This window comes from Rattus norvegicus, chromosome 1 (genome assembly GCF_036323735.1).
Source record: "Rattus norvegicus strain BN/NHsdMcwi chromosome 1, GRCr8, whole genome shotgun sequence".
Lineage (NCBI taxonomy): Eukaryota > Metazoa > Chordata > Mammalia > Rodentia > Muridae > Rattus > Rattus norvegicus.
Window position 1 is genome coordinate 24,004,754 of NC_086019.1, and position 18,094 is coordinate 24,022,847.

The following is an 18,094-nucleotide window of genomic DNA, read 5'->3' on the forward strand; positions in this document are numbered from 1 at the left end:
CTGTGCACTGTAAGTCTGAACATGGTGAGACCTACTGATTTTTATAATTTTTTATATTTTTGGCATATAATACAAGCATTCACTTCCTTTTCTTTCCCTGAAATTTTTTCTTACTCCCCTCCTCTCAACTACCCAAACTCCAATAGCCCACCTACCTCTTTATTCTTTGTTTCCTATCTGAACAAAAAATATGTCATCTCTCAAGGCTTAGCTCAAATACCACCTCCTCTGGGAAGACATCCTTAACGCTTGGAGAGAATTAATTACCTTTCATATAATATCATACTATTCTAGTTGGGCTATTAATATGATAGCACTTTGTGTTAGACTAAACTGCATTTGAATTTGTCCGCTAGAGAAATTCTAAACTCAATGATATGAGACCATATTTTTGTACCTCTATACCCACAACAGTGGAAATATTGACGAAAACTGAGTAGTCAGACTAGTGCATGCGTGTCTTCTAAGAACATATGCTAAGGTAGACATCCACAAGGAATGCATTCTATTTATGGTTTAGAAAATTAATTTTCTGTTGCTTATATTTATGGAAACTATTTATTGAGTATTATCTATTTTAAATTGTTCATAGTTTCTTTTGTACCAAAATGGGCATGTGTTTTTCTAGTGGAGAACAGAGAATTCTGGTTGGGGGACCATGCCTCTTATAGTCCTAGTTTACTCTAGAATCAAATGCTCACCTCTTCAGTTGCTTTCTGATGAAATACACATTATGATATTTTGAAGAACAAATGCTTAACCTGCAGAATGAAGTATTTAATCTGAGAGGAAGCATGTGTTTTGAACAGTGTTTCAAACCAGGAGCCCAGAGCTCCCTGGTGCATGAGAGGATGGAGCCTAAAGAGTCAGGTCCTTGTTCAGTTACAGTTGAGGAAGGAGCTGGTTTTGTTCAAGTTTTTAGTGGTTTGTTTTTAGGCATTTTCCACACAGAGATGAGCAAGACCCTTCAAAACCACAAACTTGCTTATGTAGGGGGGAAAAAACCTCCCAATATCCAAAAATAACATTAAATTAAGACCATTGTTTCCAACAGCCTCAAAAATTGTGGTTTGATTTCCTCGTCTGAATCATCTTGGATAAAGCACACACTTGCACTGCATTGCAATGACGCGTAGATGCTCTCTGCAGCTGGCAGAGAATGGGCAGAGCTCAACTCTTCCATTTTTCTTAAGACAGTTCAGTCAGTGACAGTCAAGAACTTGGTACAAATAGGCTAGAATAAATAAATATATAACCTGATATCTAAGACAGTTGGTATCATGCTTTGCTTGTGTCTGACATGGAGTTGCAGACTGGAGTCAGAATAACTGCGTGTGTGCCCAGACTCTACAATGCATGAGCTACAGTTGTAGTAGATGTAGTAGTTGTAGTTGTAGTTGTAGCTGTAGCTGTAATTGTAGTTGTAGTTGTAGTTGTAACTGTAGCTGTAGTTGTAATTATAGTTGTAGTTGTACTTATAGTTGTAGTTGTAGTTGTAGTTGTAGCTGTAGCTGTAGCTGTAATTGTAGTTGTAGTTGTAGCTATAGTTGTAGTTGTAATTGTACCTGTAGTTGTAGCTGTAGCTGTAGCTGTAGTTGTAGTTGTAGCTATAGTTGTAGTTGTAATTGTAGCTGTAGCTGTAGTTGTAGCTGTAGCTGTAATTGTAGCTATAGCTATAGTTGTAGCTGTAGCTGTAGTTGTAGCTGTAGCTGTAGTTGTATCTGTAGTTGTATCTGTAGTTGTAGCTGTAGCTGTAGCTATAGCTGTAGTTGTAGCTGTAGCTGTAGCTGTAGTTGTAACTGTAGCTGTAGTTGTAGCTGTAGCTGTAGTTGTAGCTGTGGCTGTTGTTGTAGCTGTAGCTGTAGCTGTAGTTGTAGCTGTAGCTGTAGCTGTTGTTGTAGTTGTAGTTGTAGTTGTAGTTGTAGTTGTAGTTGTAGTTGTAGTTGTGACAGAAGCTGCCCCATAGGACTGAGGAAAGGGATGACTGGGGTCACACAAGGCAGTCTGTTGATACAGTACCTGGACCAGGTCATTTTTTGAATTGATTCTTTTGAATAAACTAATGAGTATATTTAATATCCCACTTACCCCAGCAGGTAATTAATGCACAATCCACACTATTAAAGCACATTCCTTTACTGTAATAAAAATCTTAATTATAATGGATGTAATACTGAAATACCTGGGAAAGGTTACCTGGGAGAAGTATCTTGAATGGAACAAGGGATAGAGTCCTACTATCTCAGTCAGTGTTCTATTGCTATGAAGAGACACTGTCACTGCAGCAACTGTTATAAAAGAGAGCATTTGACTGGAGCTCGCACGATTTCAGAGGGTTAGTTCATTATCATGGTGGCAGCATGGCAGCAGTCAGGTAGATATGGTGTTGTATCTTCTGTCAGCAGGGGAAGAAAGGGGAAGAGAGAGAGAGAGAGAGAGAGAGAGAGAGAGAGAGAGAGAGAGAGGTGGGGGGGCGGACTGGGCCTGGTGGTCAAGCATTCAAATCTCTGTGTCTATGGGAACCATTCTCATCCAAACTAGCACACCTACAATGCTCACATTCTTATTCTTAGTTGGTGAGATGGCTATGTCTATTAAAGGAAATTCAGCAGCTGTTACCTTTGTGCATTTTGTGAATGTGTATATGCATTCTTTTGGTGTGTGTGTGTGTGTGTGTGTGTGTGTGTGTGTGTGCGCACGCACGCACGTGAGTGTGTCCACACATGGAAAAGCTCAGGTGGACCCTGTGCATCATTCCTCTGTAGCTGTTCTCCCTGTTTCTTTGAGGTAGGGTCTCTTACTGAGACATGGTGCGAGGTTGTCTCTGTCTCCAGAGCTGAGATTGTAAGTGTGTGTTATAATAATGCTTGTCTTTTTATGTAGACATCATGATCAAACTAAGATTCCGATGCTTAAGTAGTAAGGACTTTACTTTTGAGTTACCTCTGTGACACTTGATTTGTGCATTTTAGTGTGTCTTTGTTATATGTTATATGTAATATATAATACACTACACTTAGTTAAGCTGTTAAAAATGAGGATATTTTACTAAAAAGTGAATTTTACACTCTTTTCTTTTCAATCAGGATAAGTTTTTCCTTGGTTTGCTTCATCTTTTACATTTGCTTTGATAAAATATATAATAAAATCTAAATGAAGATGGAGCTTATTTACACATCTCTTGTCAGAGGTGCTCATTAATTCTCTTACGAGTTACTTTTGCTATACTGCATCTTGTACTCTGAATTTGCTATACTGAATCACTACACTGACCCCACATCACTACATAGAGTTTTGAATATTTCTAGTTATTTTATACATAGGTTTCAGAATTTAACTGCCCCTCTCTCATATGTAGTTAGATTTACCTCCAAGTTTTATTATTAAAAAGAATTTCAGTTCTTTATTTTTTTCTGGGCTAGGATTAAAGGCAGGGTCTTGCACATACTTCACAGGAACTCACTGTGCTGAATTCCAGCCCTGTAGGGATGGTTATGAACCTCTTTGTACGCTTGGCAAATTCTCCTATAGTTAAAAAATAGGTATGGGATTAGTAGATGAAGGTGTATGTACATTTTGCATGAAGGTCAACAGGATGCTTTGGAAAATAGTTCTGATGCCCTGAATTCCCCATGATAATGCTGAGATCTTCCTCAGAAGATCCAACTGCAGAAAATTTTAGCACTGCAAATATTTATATTTTGCTTAACAAGAAGGTTTATGAAAGTGAATTCTTCAATGAGTATAATAATTGGAAAAAATTAGGACAAATACGCTTATTAACCATATACAAAAAATATTTTGTTAGATATGGTTGCTAATATAAGAATTATTTCTCTTCAGTTGTGTAAATTCACATAGTTGATATTTACAGTTACTAAACTAATTGGTAAGAAAAAATATATATCAGTGTAGGTCATAGTATAGTTTTTATTTAACACTGTATTCCTCAGAATATTTAGAGTCGTTTCTAATTGATATGAATGAAGAAAACTTGGGAGGAATTATATGCTATTGTTCTATGTAGAGCCTGCCATGTGTCAGACGCACTCCAAAGCATTATATATATATAATTATATATATACATATATAATTTTATGTTTTAGCTTATAAATATGTAGTAGTGTGACATTTTCATACTCCTCATTCTGAGTATGTTAATAATATTAGTTTATATGAAAATACAATCATATCTACATTAAAATTAAACTAATGCATCTAAACATGAAAAATGATTACTTGGCTATCAGAATCCAATCAGTATTCAAAGTTAAAAATGATATATATTAGCGCATTCTTTGCGGCCACATTCTTAAGTTAGATTCGTTATATGCAGATAACTCATTTTCCACAGCTCTGATTATGATTATAGTTGATTTTCAATGGTTATCCAGTGCCTTTAAGTATTCATCCAACTCAAAATAGCTGACATATTCTTCCAGCATTGGAAAAATATGACTATCGATTTTTGGGTTTTTTTTTCCTGCAGAATTTCCTGTTATTGTAAGGGATTTTCTAGGACTTAGGCACATAAAACTGAAAGTTACATTACTGTAGGGAGACCGCTGTAAGCCCCTGAGAAGAAATACTCTTGCTGTCTTAAGTACTGTATGCATAGAGAATGGCTAACATTTTCCTCCCAAGAAATTTCATGTATGCAGTTAAAACACTCTTAAACTGATTAAGGATTTGTTATATATTTCCAGAAGCACTCAGGAGGACTTTTACGGTTATAAGAGAGAGTGCATTAGCATGCCAGAAACCAGTGAATACGCTAGAGGCCCTCAAAACCGTGCCCGACATTCTTGCCTTCACCATATAAACATGTTGGGAAGCCTGGAAAAACAAAACAATTCTCTTTGCTCCGAGGTAGGAGCAGCCTATGAAGATAACACTTTCAGTCACTTGAATATTAATCCGATACTTTCTCTGTCAGAAGTAATTTTTATTGCTTAGCCAATGGAATGCGAGGGCAATAAATATGACTGGTATTTGTTTCTCAAGTAAAGTATTATCTTACACCGATCCAAGCTCTTACCTTTACACTTCTTGGAAAGCATATTGTAACAACTATTACAGTATTTTGCCTATTAATCAAAGAAGCTAAAAGGCACTTTATAAATGTTGAATCAAAACTCTCCCTACCATGAGAGAATTAAATTTCAAGCAATATACTCCTTTTATAGGGTGAGAAGCTGAAGTACGGAGAAATTACTAGATTTTCCTAAAGCTGTACACTGACTCATAGCAAACAGAGATCTTGATTCTGTTTGCCTGATTCAGTCTGAAACTCCTTAAAAAATGATCCATTTCTTGGCCTCAAGAAGTGTTCCCTGATTTAGTAATCTACCCATCTATTCATTCATATGGACATTTAAAAAGAATTGTAGGTTTTTGTAAGATGCAGCTTTGGTTCCAAACTCCAGCATACTATTTAAACTTTATGTATCTTATGAATTGTTCTTGTAAAGGATTATTCAAGTGTGGGCTGTAGGTGGCCCCCAAGCCTCTCTCTGTTGCAAATATAGGCTGTCCAAGCACTTGAGCCACAGTTTAATGGGAGGTGTGCAGGAGAGGGATATAACAGGCAGCGCCAGCACACATGTAGAACACGGAAGGACAGTTGTCCCCTCCTCTAAGACCAGGTGTCTTTCTACGCTTAATTTAACCAATGACAGCATAATTACTGTAGTTCTCACTCTAGCTTGCTGAGTTACTCTTTTCAGTTTAAGTTCAAATATAAAAATGTCCTTGACTATGACATCATTGAGTACGGATAGCATCACATCTTGCTTTCTTTCTTCTCTAACCGTCTTCCTCCGTTTCCTTCCCGTTTCTCTTCTTTATGGCCTCCTCACTTTCTCCAAATAATCTCCCTTATGCTTTCTGTTTCCTCCCTCTGTTTCTCTGCCTCTTTCTCTGCACACCATGTGCATATATTTTTCATATAAAAAAGGAAGTGTGATTTTGGTTTTTCTGATTTTTAAAACATTAAGCACGTTTTCAGTTAATGTGATCTTGTTACCATGGTAACCTATATTTCCCCCTTTGTTCACTCAAGTTGGAAGCTCTGGTTAAAGCACATGCTGTTTCTGTAGATCTTCACCTCTCTACCTTTCTGTTTCCCTGTGATGACTGACATCAAGGGACTCAAAGAGATTTCCTGAAAGACAGCATGTGGCACCTCTTGGCATAGCGCCCTAATAGATACCTGAGGAAGTACAGAGGCCACCATCACCCCTGCAAGGAGGTAGGGGAAGCACTTACTGTTTGTTTTCATGTTCTTTTAGTGGCTCCTACTTAAGGCCCCCCACAGCTCTTGCCTTGGAAAACTCTTCTTTCAGGAGCATGTTGGACCAAAGACTATCTGTTGCTCTGGAAATCCAGTCCACAGATTATGTGTAACCAGGCTTAGCCAATGTGAGGCAAAAACAAACCTTCCTTTAGTTTAGACACAAGTACCTTAGAAAAATCCCTTTTAGTTTCCTAAGGAATAATTTAGTTTTAAGTGAATTAACTAAGTAATAAGTAACTAACCAACCAACCAACCAACCATTCAACTAACCAACCAACCAACTAACCAACCATACCAATCAACCAACCAACTAACCAACCAACCAACCAACTAACCAACCATACCAGTCAACCAACCAACCAACCAACCAACAAACAAACAACTAACAAAACTTAGAGTCTCTCCCACAGAAGCCTTCTTACTGCTTTGAAAAATTTATTGTTAGTTCAACCCACTGGCTTCCTTTCACATACTTAAGGGCTAACGTGATACTTTGGCATACATTTCTGTTGACCCGTATCAGTACAATGTCAGCTTATAATTGCGTGATCTAAAAATAATGATGTACTGTGGCCTAGTTCATATCTAGCTTTTATTTAATGCATTTCCTAGGCCATTATGCTTCCATGGTTGACTGCATTCGCCATCATTTCTGTCGGGAACCAAATATTAAAAGAAATTCATTAATGATGTGGTCTGCTTAACTAGGGGTATGTAAGGGAAACATTGATTTAGGGGACAGCATGGATGAGAGTGTGCTTTTAATATCTCGCAGCCTGCCAGGCATGTGGAGGTAAGATTTGGTTTATGATTCGTGGCGCTGGTGAACAGACCAGAGAGTGGAAGTTCTGAAACACTAAAACATAAAGAAGCACCGAAATGCAGAAAAAAAAGGAGAAAATGGCTTTGTCCCCTGAAGCGAAGATGTTTCATGTATCTACAGAATCATAGGATCATCCTGCAAATGAGTATTTCTTATTCATATTTTACTTTTAATCCCAACACATAGAACTAGGATTAAAACAATCTTATTCCAATCCTTACAGTACCCTCTTGCTTTGTCAGGGTTACTATTGCTGTGATAAAATACATGACCAAAGGCAGCTTGGGGTAGAGAGGGTTTGTTTGGCTTACATTTCTGTATCACTTTTCATCATGGAAGGAAGTCCAAATAGGGCAGGAACCTAGGAGCAGGAGCTGATGGATGCAGAGGTCATGAAGGGATGCTGCTGACCGGCTTGCTTCCCATGCTTGCTCAGCTTGGTCTTTTATACAACCCAGGACCATCAGACTAGGGAAGGTACCCCCCCCACATCAACCACTAATTAATCATTGTACTAATATGCTTTATTGAACTTCCACTACAGTTTGAATTGTTGACTGGCTACTCCTTTGCTGCTGCATAGGGTGTTTCCGGGATGATTTGTTTCCAGATGTAGTTTATGGTTTTTAACAAATTCCTTCTAAAAGTCTTTCTGTCCTGTGGACCGATTTAGCTCTGGCTTCTCTATCTTGAGGTCTTAGAGCTCTATCTAGGTCAGTATTAATTTTTTTTCCCAGAACGAGGTCTCCTTTATGCCATGAAGCAAGACTTTAGAATGTACATTTGTGTAAAGTACATTGTGTGCATCTGTGTGATTTATCTCACGCAGTCATTTTCTGTTATCTCCTCCCCAAAGGCTGAGTCTGAGGATGCTCTGAGTTTTCCAGCCTCTTTTCAGTCAAAATAGCAACATTCTCACACACGTGCTTCATAGCTCCTCTCTCAGCTTATCTGCCTGCTCATGCCCATCAGTGAAGACAATGAGTTAACAAAACACAAATATAAACACAGCCTATCCTCTTGGTTCCTCAGTGTGACCAGCTCATCGGGATTCATGGGACCCTTGACTGTCATATCTGACTTTTCACTACGTTCAAGGGTGGTCTGCATCCTATTGATTTCTCTCCCATACTTTCTCTTGTGTCTTCTTCTCATCCAGTCTACTTTCAGCTAAGACATCATTCTGGGTTCTCGTGGCTTCTCACCTGCAGCATCGCAAGTCAAAAGGCAATGCTAAGGAACGCTTTTCTTCCTCTTGTTACCCATTCTATTTCCTTATCTTTTACAATCCTGGCATTAAAGAAATCCATCACACCTTGAATTTATATAAAACGACAGTTAAAAGTAGTGAGCATCAATGACTTTCCAAGGTCATTATTCGATTTTACAAATTTATTTAAGTTCAGAGACTTGTAGAGATTGATGACCGTTGACCACTAAGAATATTTGTGTGAGGCTGGTGTAGTGCCTGGAAATAATTGGTTACAAGATTTTTAGCTTGACAGAATCAAATGTTACTGCATTTGGATGAGAAGATGCATAGATATTGCTCTACCATAAAGAATGTTAAGGGACTTTTATTTAGTTTATGAACAGCAAAATGCAAATAGAAAGTTTCTTCCAATGCCCCTAGTGATTGAAGTGGTTATGATTTTGAAATAAAATTTCCACACAGTCCCCAAATGCAATACAAGTAATGTTTCTGTCTTTACTTTGAGGATGATGAGTGCGACATTTGGAGGTAATGAACTTCCCCTGAGCTCCACAGCCATCTGATGGAAAAGCCAGGACTTATTAACTTGGTTCCAATCTTCTAGAAATTCTACATCTGTACTCTTGGCAAAAGTATGATTTTTCTAAGGTTCTAGAAGATAACTTTTGGAGATCTGTTCTTGAACTCTGTTGAAGTATAACATATTTTCCTGATGGGGTGGGGGTGATGCACACAGTCAGTCCTCCGTGGAATGATTCCTAGGTTACAGCGAAGAGCGATTTAGGTTTCAGGAAAAACAGAAACAGATTCTAAGGAAGGCTCAGATCTTCTCCTCTGCCCAGTTGCAGAAGAGCCAACTGCATAAATGCAGGAAAAACAAAATGCTCATCAGTGTGGTTGTCAACTATAGGTGGGGAAGGGCTTCAGAATGAGAGAGGGCAAGATGGCAAGATGGTGGATAGAGTGTGCTCAAAGCAGCACATGTTGTCTAGACCAAGATTCTTTTAGATGTCTATTTGGGACACTTCACCATCATTACCATGGGTTTTTCAGCTCCCAACTACTAAAACATTAACACTTACTTAGAAGAAGCAGAAAACCTTCCTCTCAGTTGGATCTGCTTCTTAAGGTTCAAGTGATGATAATTTATAATGGCAGAACTTCTTTTTTTTTCTTTTTCTTTTTTTTTTTTTTCGGAGCTGGGGACCGAACCCAGGGCCTTGCACTTGCTAGGGAAGCGCTCTACCACTGAGCTAAACCCCCAACCCCACATCAGAACTTCTTATCATCAGGTGAGTGAGCACATAACACTTACATAACTTTTAGCATTAAGAATATTAATATGTCACCACTATCACCACTACCACCCCACGTCTGCCATGCCGACCTCTACCACCACCCCTACTTCTGCCCTCCTCAATCTTCATCACTTCTAACAACACCACCACCACATCCACGAACACCATCTCTACTACCACCACCACCACCACCACCACCACCACCACCTCCGCCTCCATGAACACCATCTCTACCACCACCACCACCACCACCACCACCACCACCACCACCACCTCCGCCTCCATGAACACCATCTCTACCACCTCCACCACCAAAAACACCACCATCACCACCACTACCACACTCCTACTTCTCCTCCACCACCATTTAGTGGTGCTGGGAGTCCAACCGAGTGCCTCTGTACATGCTAGGCACATTTTCTAACACTGAGCTGTGCATCTAGCCCTAACCTCCTCACCTCTTTTTGCAAACATTTTGTGTTACAAGGATGAGTCTGCAAAGTCCATGTGCTGTCTTTATAAACAGTTCAGAAATAGCCCAGCCAGTAATTTGTAGTCTTGGCTTCGTTTAAGGAGCTTGAAGTTACTATTCACCTAGACTTGTTTCTTGAACACCCCTACTGTTCCCCCCTTTTCTTATGGGCAGAGAAGAGAGTCATATGTATAGACCAAGTACTCTCCTCTTCATCTCTCTGAACGTTTGGCCACGGAACTGGAGCTAGGTGTTCTCTGGGCTGTTGGCTTCCCTCTCTGGCTGGCTTCCTGAGCAGCAGGAGCCAGCCAGTGGCTGACCCAGCTCTGTGGCCTTATTACTGAAAGGTGGAAGACACTGAAGGAACTCTATGTACAGAGACTTTTTTTTCTGAACAGCTGCTCAGAGATATAATGCTCAATAATGGGACGGAAAATGTAAATTCTGAGACTCCTCACATAGTTGTTTTACTCCAAGCAACTTGGACAATAAAGAATATTGAATTGAAGACTGTGAGGATAGCCAATGAAATCCCAGGAAGAGCAAGCTTCAGGTCCAGCAGCCACACTCCAGTTAGTCAAGGTGCCAGGACCTTTCTAGCCTCGCTCCTGTTCTCTCTTAGTGAGTGCTTTCTGTTTTACCCTTCAGATTGGTGTTTCCCACATAACTGTCAAAAGTTCCCAAGTTCCATGTTTTGCCACCAAAGAAGACTAGCTTGCTGTTTTCAAAGGTCCATGTCCTAAGCAAGATTTATTATTAGATACAACTCATTTGGTGCAACAGGATAAGCCCCGGGGACACTAAGCTTAAGCTAAATATAGGTTCATGTAAGGAGCATACAGTATATAATATGTTCCCGCGTGAGCAGGTCCGAATTATTCTTTGTATTGTTCATTTGAGATAGAATCTGGGGCCATAAATTTGCAGTCCCCCACATCAGATTCCTCAGTGATGAGATTGCAGGTGTGTATCACCATGCCTGGCCACAAACTTGAACAACCTTTTCCCCAAAATATGTTTCCGAATGTTAGTTAGCATATGGTTTGCAAATCTCAGTGTCGAATCACAGATGAAGTGTCATCGATGTCATAAAGTCATTTAGGGGTATCTTCTTTTGACCTAGGCAACTATATAAGTTCAAAGACTCTTCAACATGCCTCTCCCTTCTCAAACTCCCTTCTCAGGTCTTGTGTCACAGATCATGTATTATCCATGCATCTGACTCCCCATAAAAGATACAACAAAAGCTTGGGTATCCTGTAGTCTAACTCTTCCTATTAGGAGAGGAACACAAATAAGAAAATAGAGGCTCCTTCTTTGCATTTTTCCCCCAAAGCGAGAGTCTCATCTGTGCTCGCATTGTCCTAGATATTCTAGCTGTAGCTCCAGACTTTGGTTTCAGGACAGAGTCCCCAGGGAACAAATGCACAGACCCCTGGGAATCCATGGAAGGACCTTTCGGCAGAGTGATCTTTCAAGATGGATACTGGCCCAGACTCAAATAGGATGAAAGAAGGAATCTTGGTTTGTATGAAGGATAGACTCAAGTTGTAAAGAGATTTTAGAGAGGAAAAGCAGACAGACACTGTAAAACCGTCACAGAGGCCGTGTGTGACCTGTGATATTCAGAAAATAGGGGTCAGGACAGAGTGGCCACTCCTATCCAGGCAAATGACTTTGGTGCTTCATTTCTTCCTATGACACCCAGGAGAGTTGGCGCTGGAGGGACTTTGAGGTCTTGGGGATCCCTTGAATGTGAAAAAGACTATGCATGACGGTGACAAAGCCCCAGTGTCTGGCTTCCTTGCCGGTGAAAGGTGTTGCCACCTATGTGGCCATTCTAGAGGCATGGTTCCTCATGTGTAGTCCCTGTTCCTGTTCCTTGTTATCCCCTGAAAAGATGAAGCCCATCGTCTTCACATCTATCTTCCTTCTAGCTGGACCATCTAGTTTTTATTGACGTTTTATTAGAGAGACATGCGAGGGGGATCCTCTTTATCCATCATGACTGAAGGCACCTTGATCTCTCTGTGTGCATCGGCCTGCATTGACTGCTCCTAAATATTCATAACATTACAAACACAAATAAGCATATATCAGACTATGTGCCTGAATTAGGATTATTGAGTTTCACTCTAAGTTTTAAGACCTAAAAGTACACATGTCACTTCGACAGAAAGCAAAGGAAGAGGATTTGATGTTTTCTCTCTATGTTGGAAACACTTAACTGCAGGAGAAATAACCTCACACAGAGTGGACGAGGTTGGTGCTATTCTTGACTAAAACTCACCTTTCTGGAGAAGTAGCCTGTGATAGAACAGGCATCTCGATTCTCACCTCATAAAACAGCATGAGGTTACCGTGAGCCCTTAATTTTATATCTTTATTATAGGTAATCCTTTTCTTACTTGACTTGAGGAGTGTTCTCATCTTTTTCTGATGTTTGTGAAAACAAAAATGTTAAAGGATTTAGCATAACAACCATTGGCAAATATGACGTAAAATAATACTCTGCCTGCAATTAGCCAAGGGAGTTTAGCATGGTTCAATCATATAAAATCATTGGGCTCATAATATTTTAGGACCCGAGTGAGTTTGGCAAAGAACAAAAATTATGTTAGCATTAAAACTCAAGCAATGTAACAATTAATTTAAATTTCAGGGAAATATAAAGCGAAGCATTGTGCCGTGACATGGAACCCTGACACAAATAACTCCCCAGCTGAATATTAAGTAGATTCTAAACCGGCGGTTAGCCAGAGAGCGGACATGTTTTGTTTCATTCTCCATGCACCAGCCTCTGTCGGGAAGCATTAGCTATAATTTTGCTCACAGTGGTTGGTTACAGCACCTGAGAAAGTGGTCCCCTGAAAAACGGTTGCTTCTTTTCCTATACCACCTCAATTTATTCTGCACATAGCCTTTCTGGCATTGTGAGCACATATTTGAAGCAATTTCATAGGCCAAATGAACATGTGCTATGGTCAATTTTTGTGTCTAAAGATATGCTCACACCCCAAGCCTGAAACCTGTAAATGTCCCATTCTTTAGAGTTCGAGTCTTGTAGATTCAGTCAAATGGAGATGTACTCTTACTGAATGTGGGTAAGCCCTGATCCTATGATTGGTGTATGTGTAGAGAATTTAGATGTATACAATGTATACATAAACACATATCTGCGTGTGTATGCACACACATACACAAACACACACACACACACAGCAATTGGAACAAAGAGGCATGGAGAATATTATGTGGTGATGAGGTAGACACAGGATTGATGCATTGGTAAACCATAAAATTCTAAAAACATCAAAACTATCAGAAGCTGGGGTGGGGAAGTGTGTGGGCATGTGTGTGTTTATGTGTATTTGTGTATATTTTGTGTGTTTCTGTGTGTGTTTGTGTGTGTGTTTGTGTGTGTGTATTTGTGTGTATTGTGTGTGTTTGTGTGTATTTGTGTGTATTTTGTGTGTGTTTGTGTGTGTGTATTTGTGTGTATTGTGTGTGTTTGTGTGTATTTGTGTGTATTTTGTGTGTGTATTGTGTGTGTATTTGTGTGTATATGTGTATTTTGTGTCTATGTAGTGTGTGTGTGTGTGTGTGTGTGTGTGTGTGTGTTTCCTATAGCCTCCAGAGAGACCATGGGTGTGCCAGTGTCTTGGTTTAGGACTTTTGGCTCATAGAATAGTTCAGAATAAACTGCTGCTCTAAGTTACCCAACTCTTGGAACTCGGACACAATAGACTTGTCTGGCAATAAATGCAATCAACTGTCATCAACGATAATTTTCCTAGGAGCAATTCTTATGAACAGGTCAGGTAGGTAGGGTGCTAATTTTCAGCAGTGAGTTTTTTGGATGGTTAAAACATTCCACTTAGTAAATAATGTTTCTTTTTACATTTCTGTTTCATTGTCCTAGCACAAAGCAAGATACCCAGGTGAAACAGTGTCTTCCCCAAAGAGCCATGTGTATGAGACTAAACTTTCAGCATCAGCTGCTTCCTCCTGTTCTTTCCTGGCCTCATCAGGGACCTCCTGAGGACTGCATTTGTTATTGATCTTGTTGACACATGAAGCACAGAACTAGATGAACTAGATGCTATGGCTAACGCACTGGAAGACAGACCTCATCTTCCCTTATAGAAATTACCCTGGCATCAAAAGTAAATGTTAGAATAAGCCACTGAGGCCTTGAAGAGCCTAATTATAAAATTCAGTTCTTACTCTGTGCTGTAGTTAAAGTTGCTCTTATAAAATAATTAATTTTTTAGCATGACTCGGTCTTGCCTACTCATTCAAGAGAGGAATGATATTGGGGAGGATATTGTTACTGTCACAAAATCTTCCAGTATTTGGGATCTAAAAGTATATTTCTGCCTGGCCAGGATAAAAGTACAATGTGAAGATTAATTTTATCTTTTGAATAATTAACTGATTGTGTTACTATAGTTTATTGAATACTTCTCTTATCTATCTGCCTTAACATAATCATTTTCCCAATATTTAAAAAAATTGTGTATTTTAAAACATAATATCTCTTTGTGGTTTTTCAGGATCAGCCCTAGGGCCTTATGCATGTGACATCCAAGACTCATTGCCATGCTCTTTAGAAAAGATAGTTTAGACACATTTTCTTATCCTAAAAGTGTCTCTAATAAAACACACTGTGTTTCCACAGTTTATATTATACAATAGTGATTAACATGCTTCTCACGATCTTTGTCTAAGCAAAATTGTGTATTAGTTGTTTTTTGCAACCCGTGTCTTCAAGTTGTCCTCAGATATTTTTCTTTAACCGAAAGATTCCTGAGCGGCCATTCACATATACCGACTCTACCACAACATGTTCTTTTACAAGATCATTATTTCTGTAAGACATGGAAATAAAATTAATGACTCACTTCTTTTATTTCCCAGAAAGCTCACCTACATCCTACACACTGCCAATTATTTTGCTAAACCTTTAGGTGCTTAGATGAGTCTGAAAAATGAATTTAAAAAATCCTTTGCTTTTTTTTTCTATTTCTACCCCTTTTGTTTTAGATAGTCAATTTTGAATCCCAGGAAGCTGCTTCTGCGTGGGAGTGGCAGAAGAAGTTAGAGAACCACATGGAAGATACCCAGGACCTAAATGAGCAGTCCGTAAGTCTTGGTTTAACCTCAGTTCTGCTTTTAAAAAGATGGGAAGGCTACTCAAAAATGTTCTTAGAAAGGAACCTATTACCAGCCGTAACGGTTTGGGTTAAATGTATTTTGTTGATTTTCAAGTACTCTGGTAAGGCTGTAAAATGCACTTTTGGCAATGTGTGTTGTTCCTGCTTAATGATGATGTCACACGTTGATGTCTCCCTCGATGCTCCACTTGGAGAGTCTGAGGTTGGAAGACGAGGGTGTTGAAATCATGCTGTGTGTTTAGACAGTCGGAGCAATTTTATGCACTTCCTGTGTTATGTTTTGTTCCAAAAAATGCTGGATGGTTTATGTATTGCTGGTTGTTGGGAGTATAATAGGAGAGAGGATATTATTAGCTTTCAATTGCTCTTCTCATGGATGAAAACCACAGTACCCAAGGGCTTTCCTTATTTTACTGGATTTATCATGGGACCAAGAATGTGGCAACTTGGTAACAATCCTATTAAGATTCTGTCTTCCTGTAGGGAGAGGCTTGATGACTTCTCCTCTTGCCTCATTAGTAAGGTCTCAAAGACATTAATTCTTTATTGTGTGCCACTAGGGGCGTAGACTGATGGAGACTGTCACTGTAGTTGTTCTGCACATAGGGAACTAGTGCAGTCACAGCGGAAAAGACATGTATATCACCAAGAATGTGTTTCACAGGCTATTCTTCCTTAGCGTGTACAATCATGATTGACCTTAAAGTCTAAGGTTTCTCAGGGACAGCTGAGGACGAGATGCTCACATAGAACAATGTAAGTATAAAACAGACCAACATGGTGGATATAATTTTAAAATAAAATGCAATGTGTTACAGTGAAAACCCACTACTGAATTGATTTATTTTCTAGTAGATAATTAAAATACATGCATCAATGTTTTAAATTTTGTATCTAGAGGTCAGCTTAGTACAATTCCATTAAATAGTTACACCACTGCTTGCTCCTCACCGCATCCACACAGCAATGGCCTGGCGAGCAGTTGCAACGGTTTGAAACTTGCGTTCGATCAGTAGACAGCTGGAAACTCTTGACTCATAGACAAACTGTCAGTTAGAGTTAAGGGCTTTGGAACAACCCCCCAAAGTGCTCGTTACTGAATTTGACTACAGACGGCTAGACCTTTGGCAAGTAGGTTCTAGTCATCGTGATGGCTGTGTCTGTCCCACGTGTCTTTGTGTTTGTGGTTCTTGCTGGGATCAGACGTCTGTGAGTGTGACCCTGAGGTTGAAGATTATCCGTGAATGATTATGTCACCTGAGTTCTCTAATGTGGAGTTTATCTTAATAGCCTGAGATGCATTTTAAATTGTGTGCATGTGCCAGCACTTGTGTGTGTGTGTGTGTGTGTGTGTGTGTGTGTGTGTGTGTGTGTTAGGTTACCCAAGGTCCACATGTTTTCACATGCTGAAGAGTTTGAGGGGTACAGAAAAGTGTTAAAGAGGGAAGAGCCCCGACAAGCAGGATAGTTGATTCATTCGTTACTCCAGGGAATGTATGCACATGAGAAAGAATATCTACTTTATTTTCTAATACATCTTAAATTAAAATTATAATATGGTTATATCATTTTTTTTTCATATCCATTTCCATTCTCCAACCCCTTACCCTTTCTAAAATTCATGGCCTTTTTCCTTTAATTGTGCATGCAATATATTCCTAAATATATAAATACGGTTTACTTAATGCAGTTGCAGTTAAGAAAACATATATTTACACTTACCATAAGGCTAAGGTGTCACTCAAGGTTTAGATCATCTTTGACAAAACGATGCCCAGAATTTGGGAATTGTGTCTATAATGTCACTGGTTTCCTTTCAGAGATATTTCAGGGTTGATAAATTTTAAACGTGTGATATTACTATGCGGCCAAGTATGAGAATGGGATATCTAGAGTGAGCTCTGTAGCTCGGCTTAAACTCTACACACATAGACAGCCTATTCATCTCAAAGGCATAGACAGATACAGAGGGGTGATACAGACTTCCCTTGTTGGAATGTTCGGATGCTGTAATCGAGAAACTTCTGGGTGATCTTTCTCCACGTTCATGGCTTCCTTCCTCACCCCAGTCTATCTGACAATGAGAGAGTTTATACTGAGTCATCCATCATTATGAACAAGTCAAAAAACCTGACTCAGCTTCTTTGCAATAAAATCATTTATATTTGAATTAAATCATTAGATAACCGTAAATCTTGTGGGATATGTTAATTTCCCAATACCTTTTAAAAGCAGAGCATTTTTAAAATACAAAACAAACAAGGTTCAGGATGGGATTTCAGTTCATAAGGTGGAAATTTCAGGGCGTACCATAGTGAGTGTCATTTATGATGCATGCATGCGTCATCTAGCACTTTGCAGACGTGTCCATGCAATGTAAATCTACAGGCTACCATTATACAGGCAAAGGCATGGAACAGACAATGTTAAGGTCAAATAGCACTTAAGAACCCAAATTTAGAATTGTACATACTTTTGTCTTGTCCTAAAATATTTAATCGATTTTTTTCATGATGCAACATATTGGTAGTTAAAGGCTTTCACTGCAAAGTCAATTACTGGTAAGTAATTCATAAACACAGAGAAATCCCTTAGACTCATGCTCATGTGTAGAGTGAGGAGGATGATAAAAACATGTTGCGTGATATGTTGGTGCCTGCTCCTTTGAGTTGATACCTTCTGGACTCTATAGTTACACCAACAGGCACATGGACAAACACACACACACACACACACACACACACACTCACATACTCTCTCACACACACACACACACACTCACACACACATACTCACACACACACTCACATACTCTC

The 18,094-nt window shown here is 39.3% G+C and overlaps 1 protein-coding gene across 15 annotated transcripts in view; it reads left to right on the forward strand.

Moving 5' to 3' along the window:
- Eya4 (EYA transcriptional coactivator and phosphatase 4) overlaps positions 1-18,094 on the forward strand; it is a 243,702-nt gene that overhangs the window by 13,323 nt on the left and 212,285 nt on the right. For 13 of the 15 annotated variants that reach the window (NM_001271317.1, XM_039103304.2, XM_039103308.2 and 10 more), the window contains one exon: positions 15,148-15,246. In NM_001271317.1, coding sequence (NP_001258246.1) covers positions 15,214-15,246 — 33 coding nt within the window. In that variant the 5' untranslated portion in view covers positions 15,148-15,213. Of the gene's footprint in view, positions 1-5,131; positions 6,251-15,147; positions 15,247-18,094 lie in introns of those variants that run through there. The other 2 variants (XM_039103306.2, XM_063282828.1) reach the window with 2 other exon arrangements.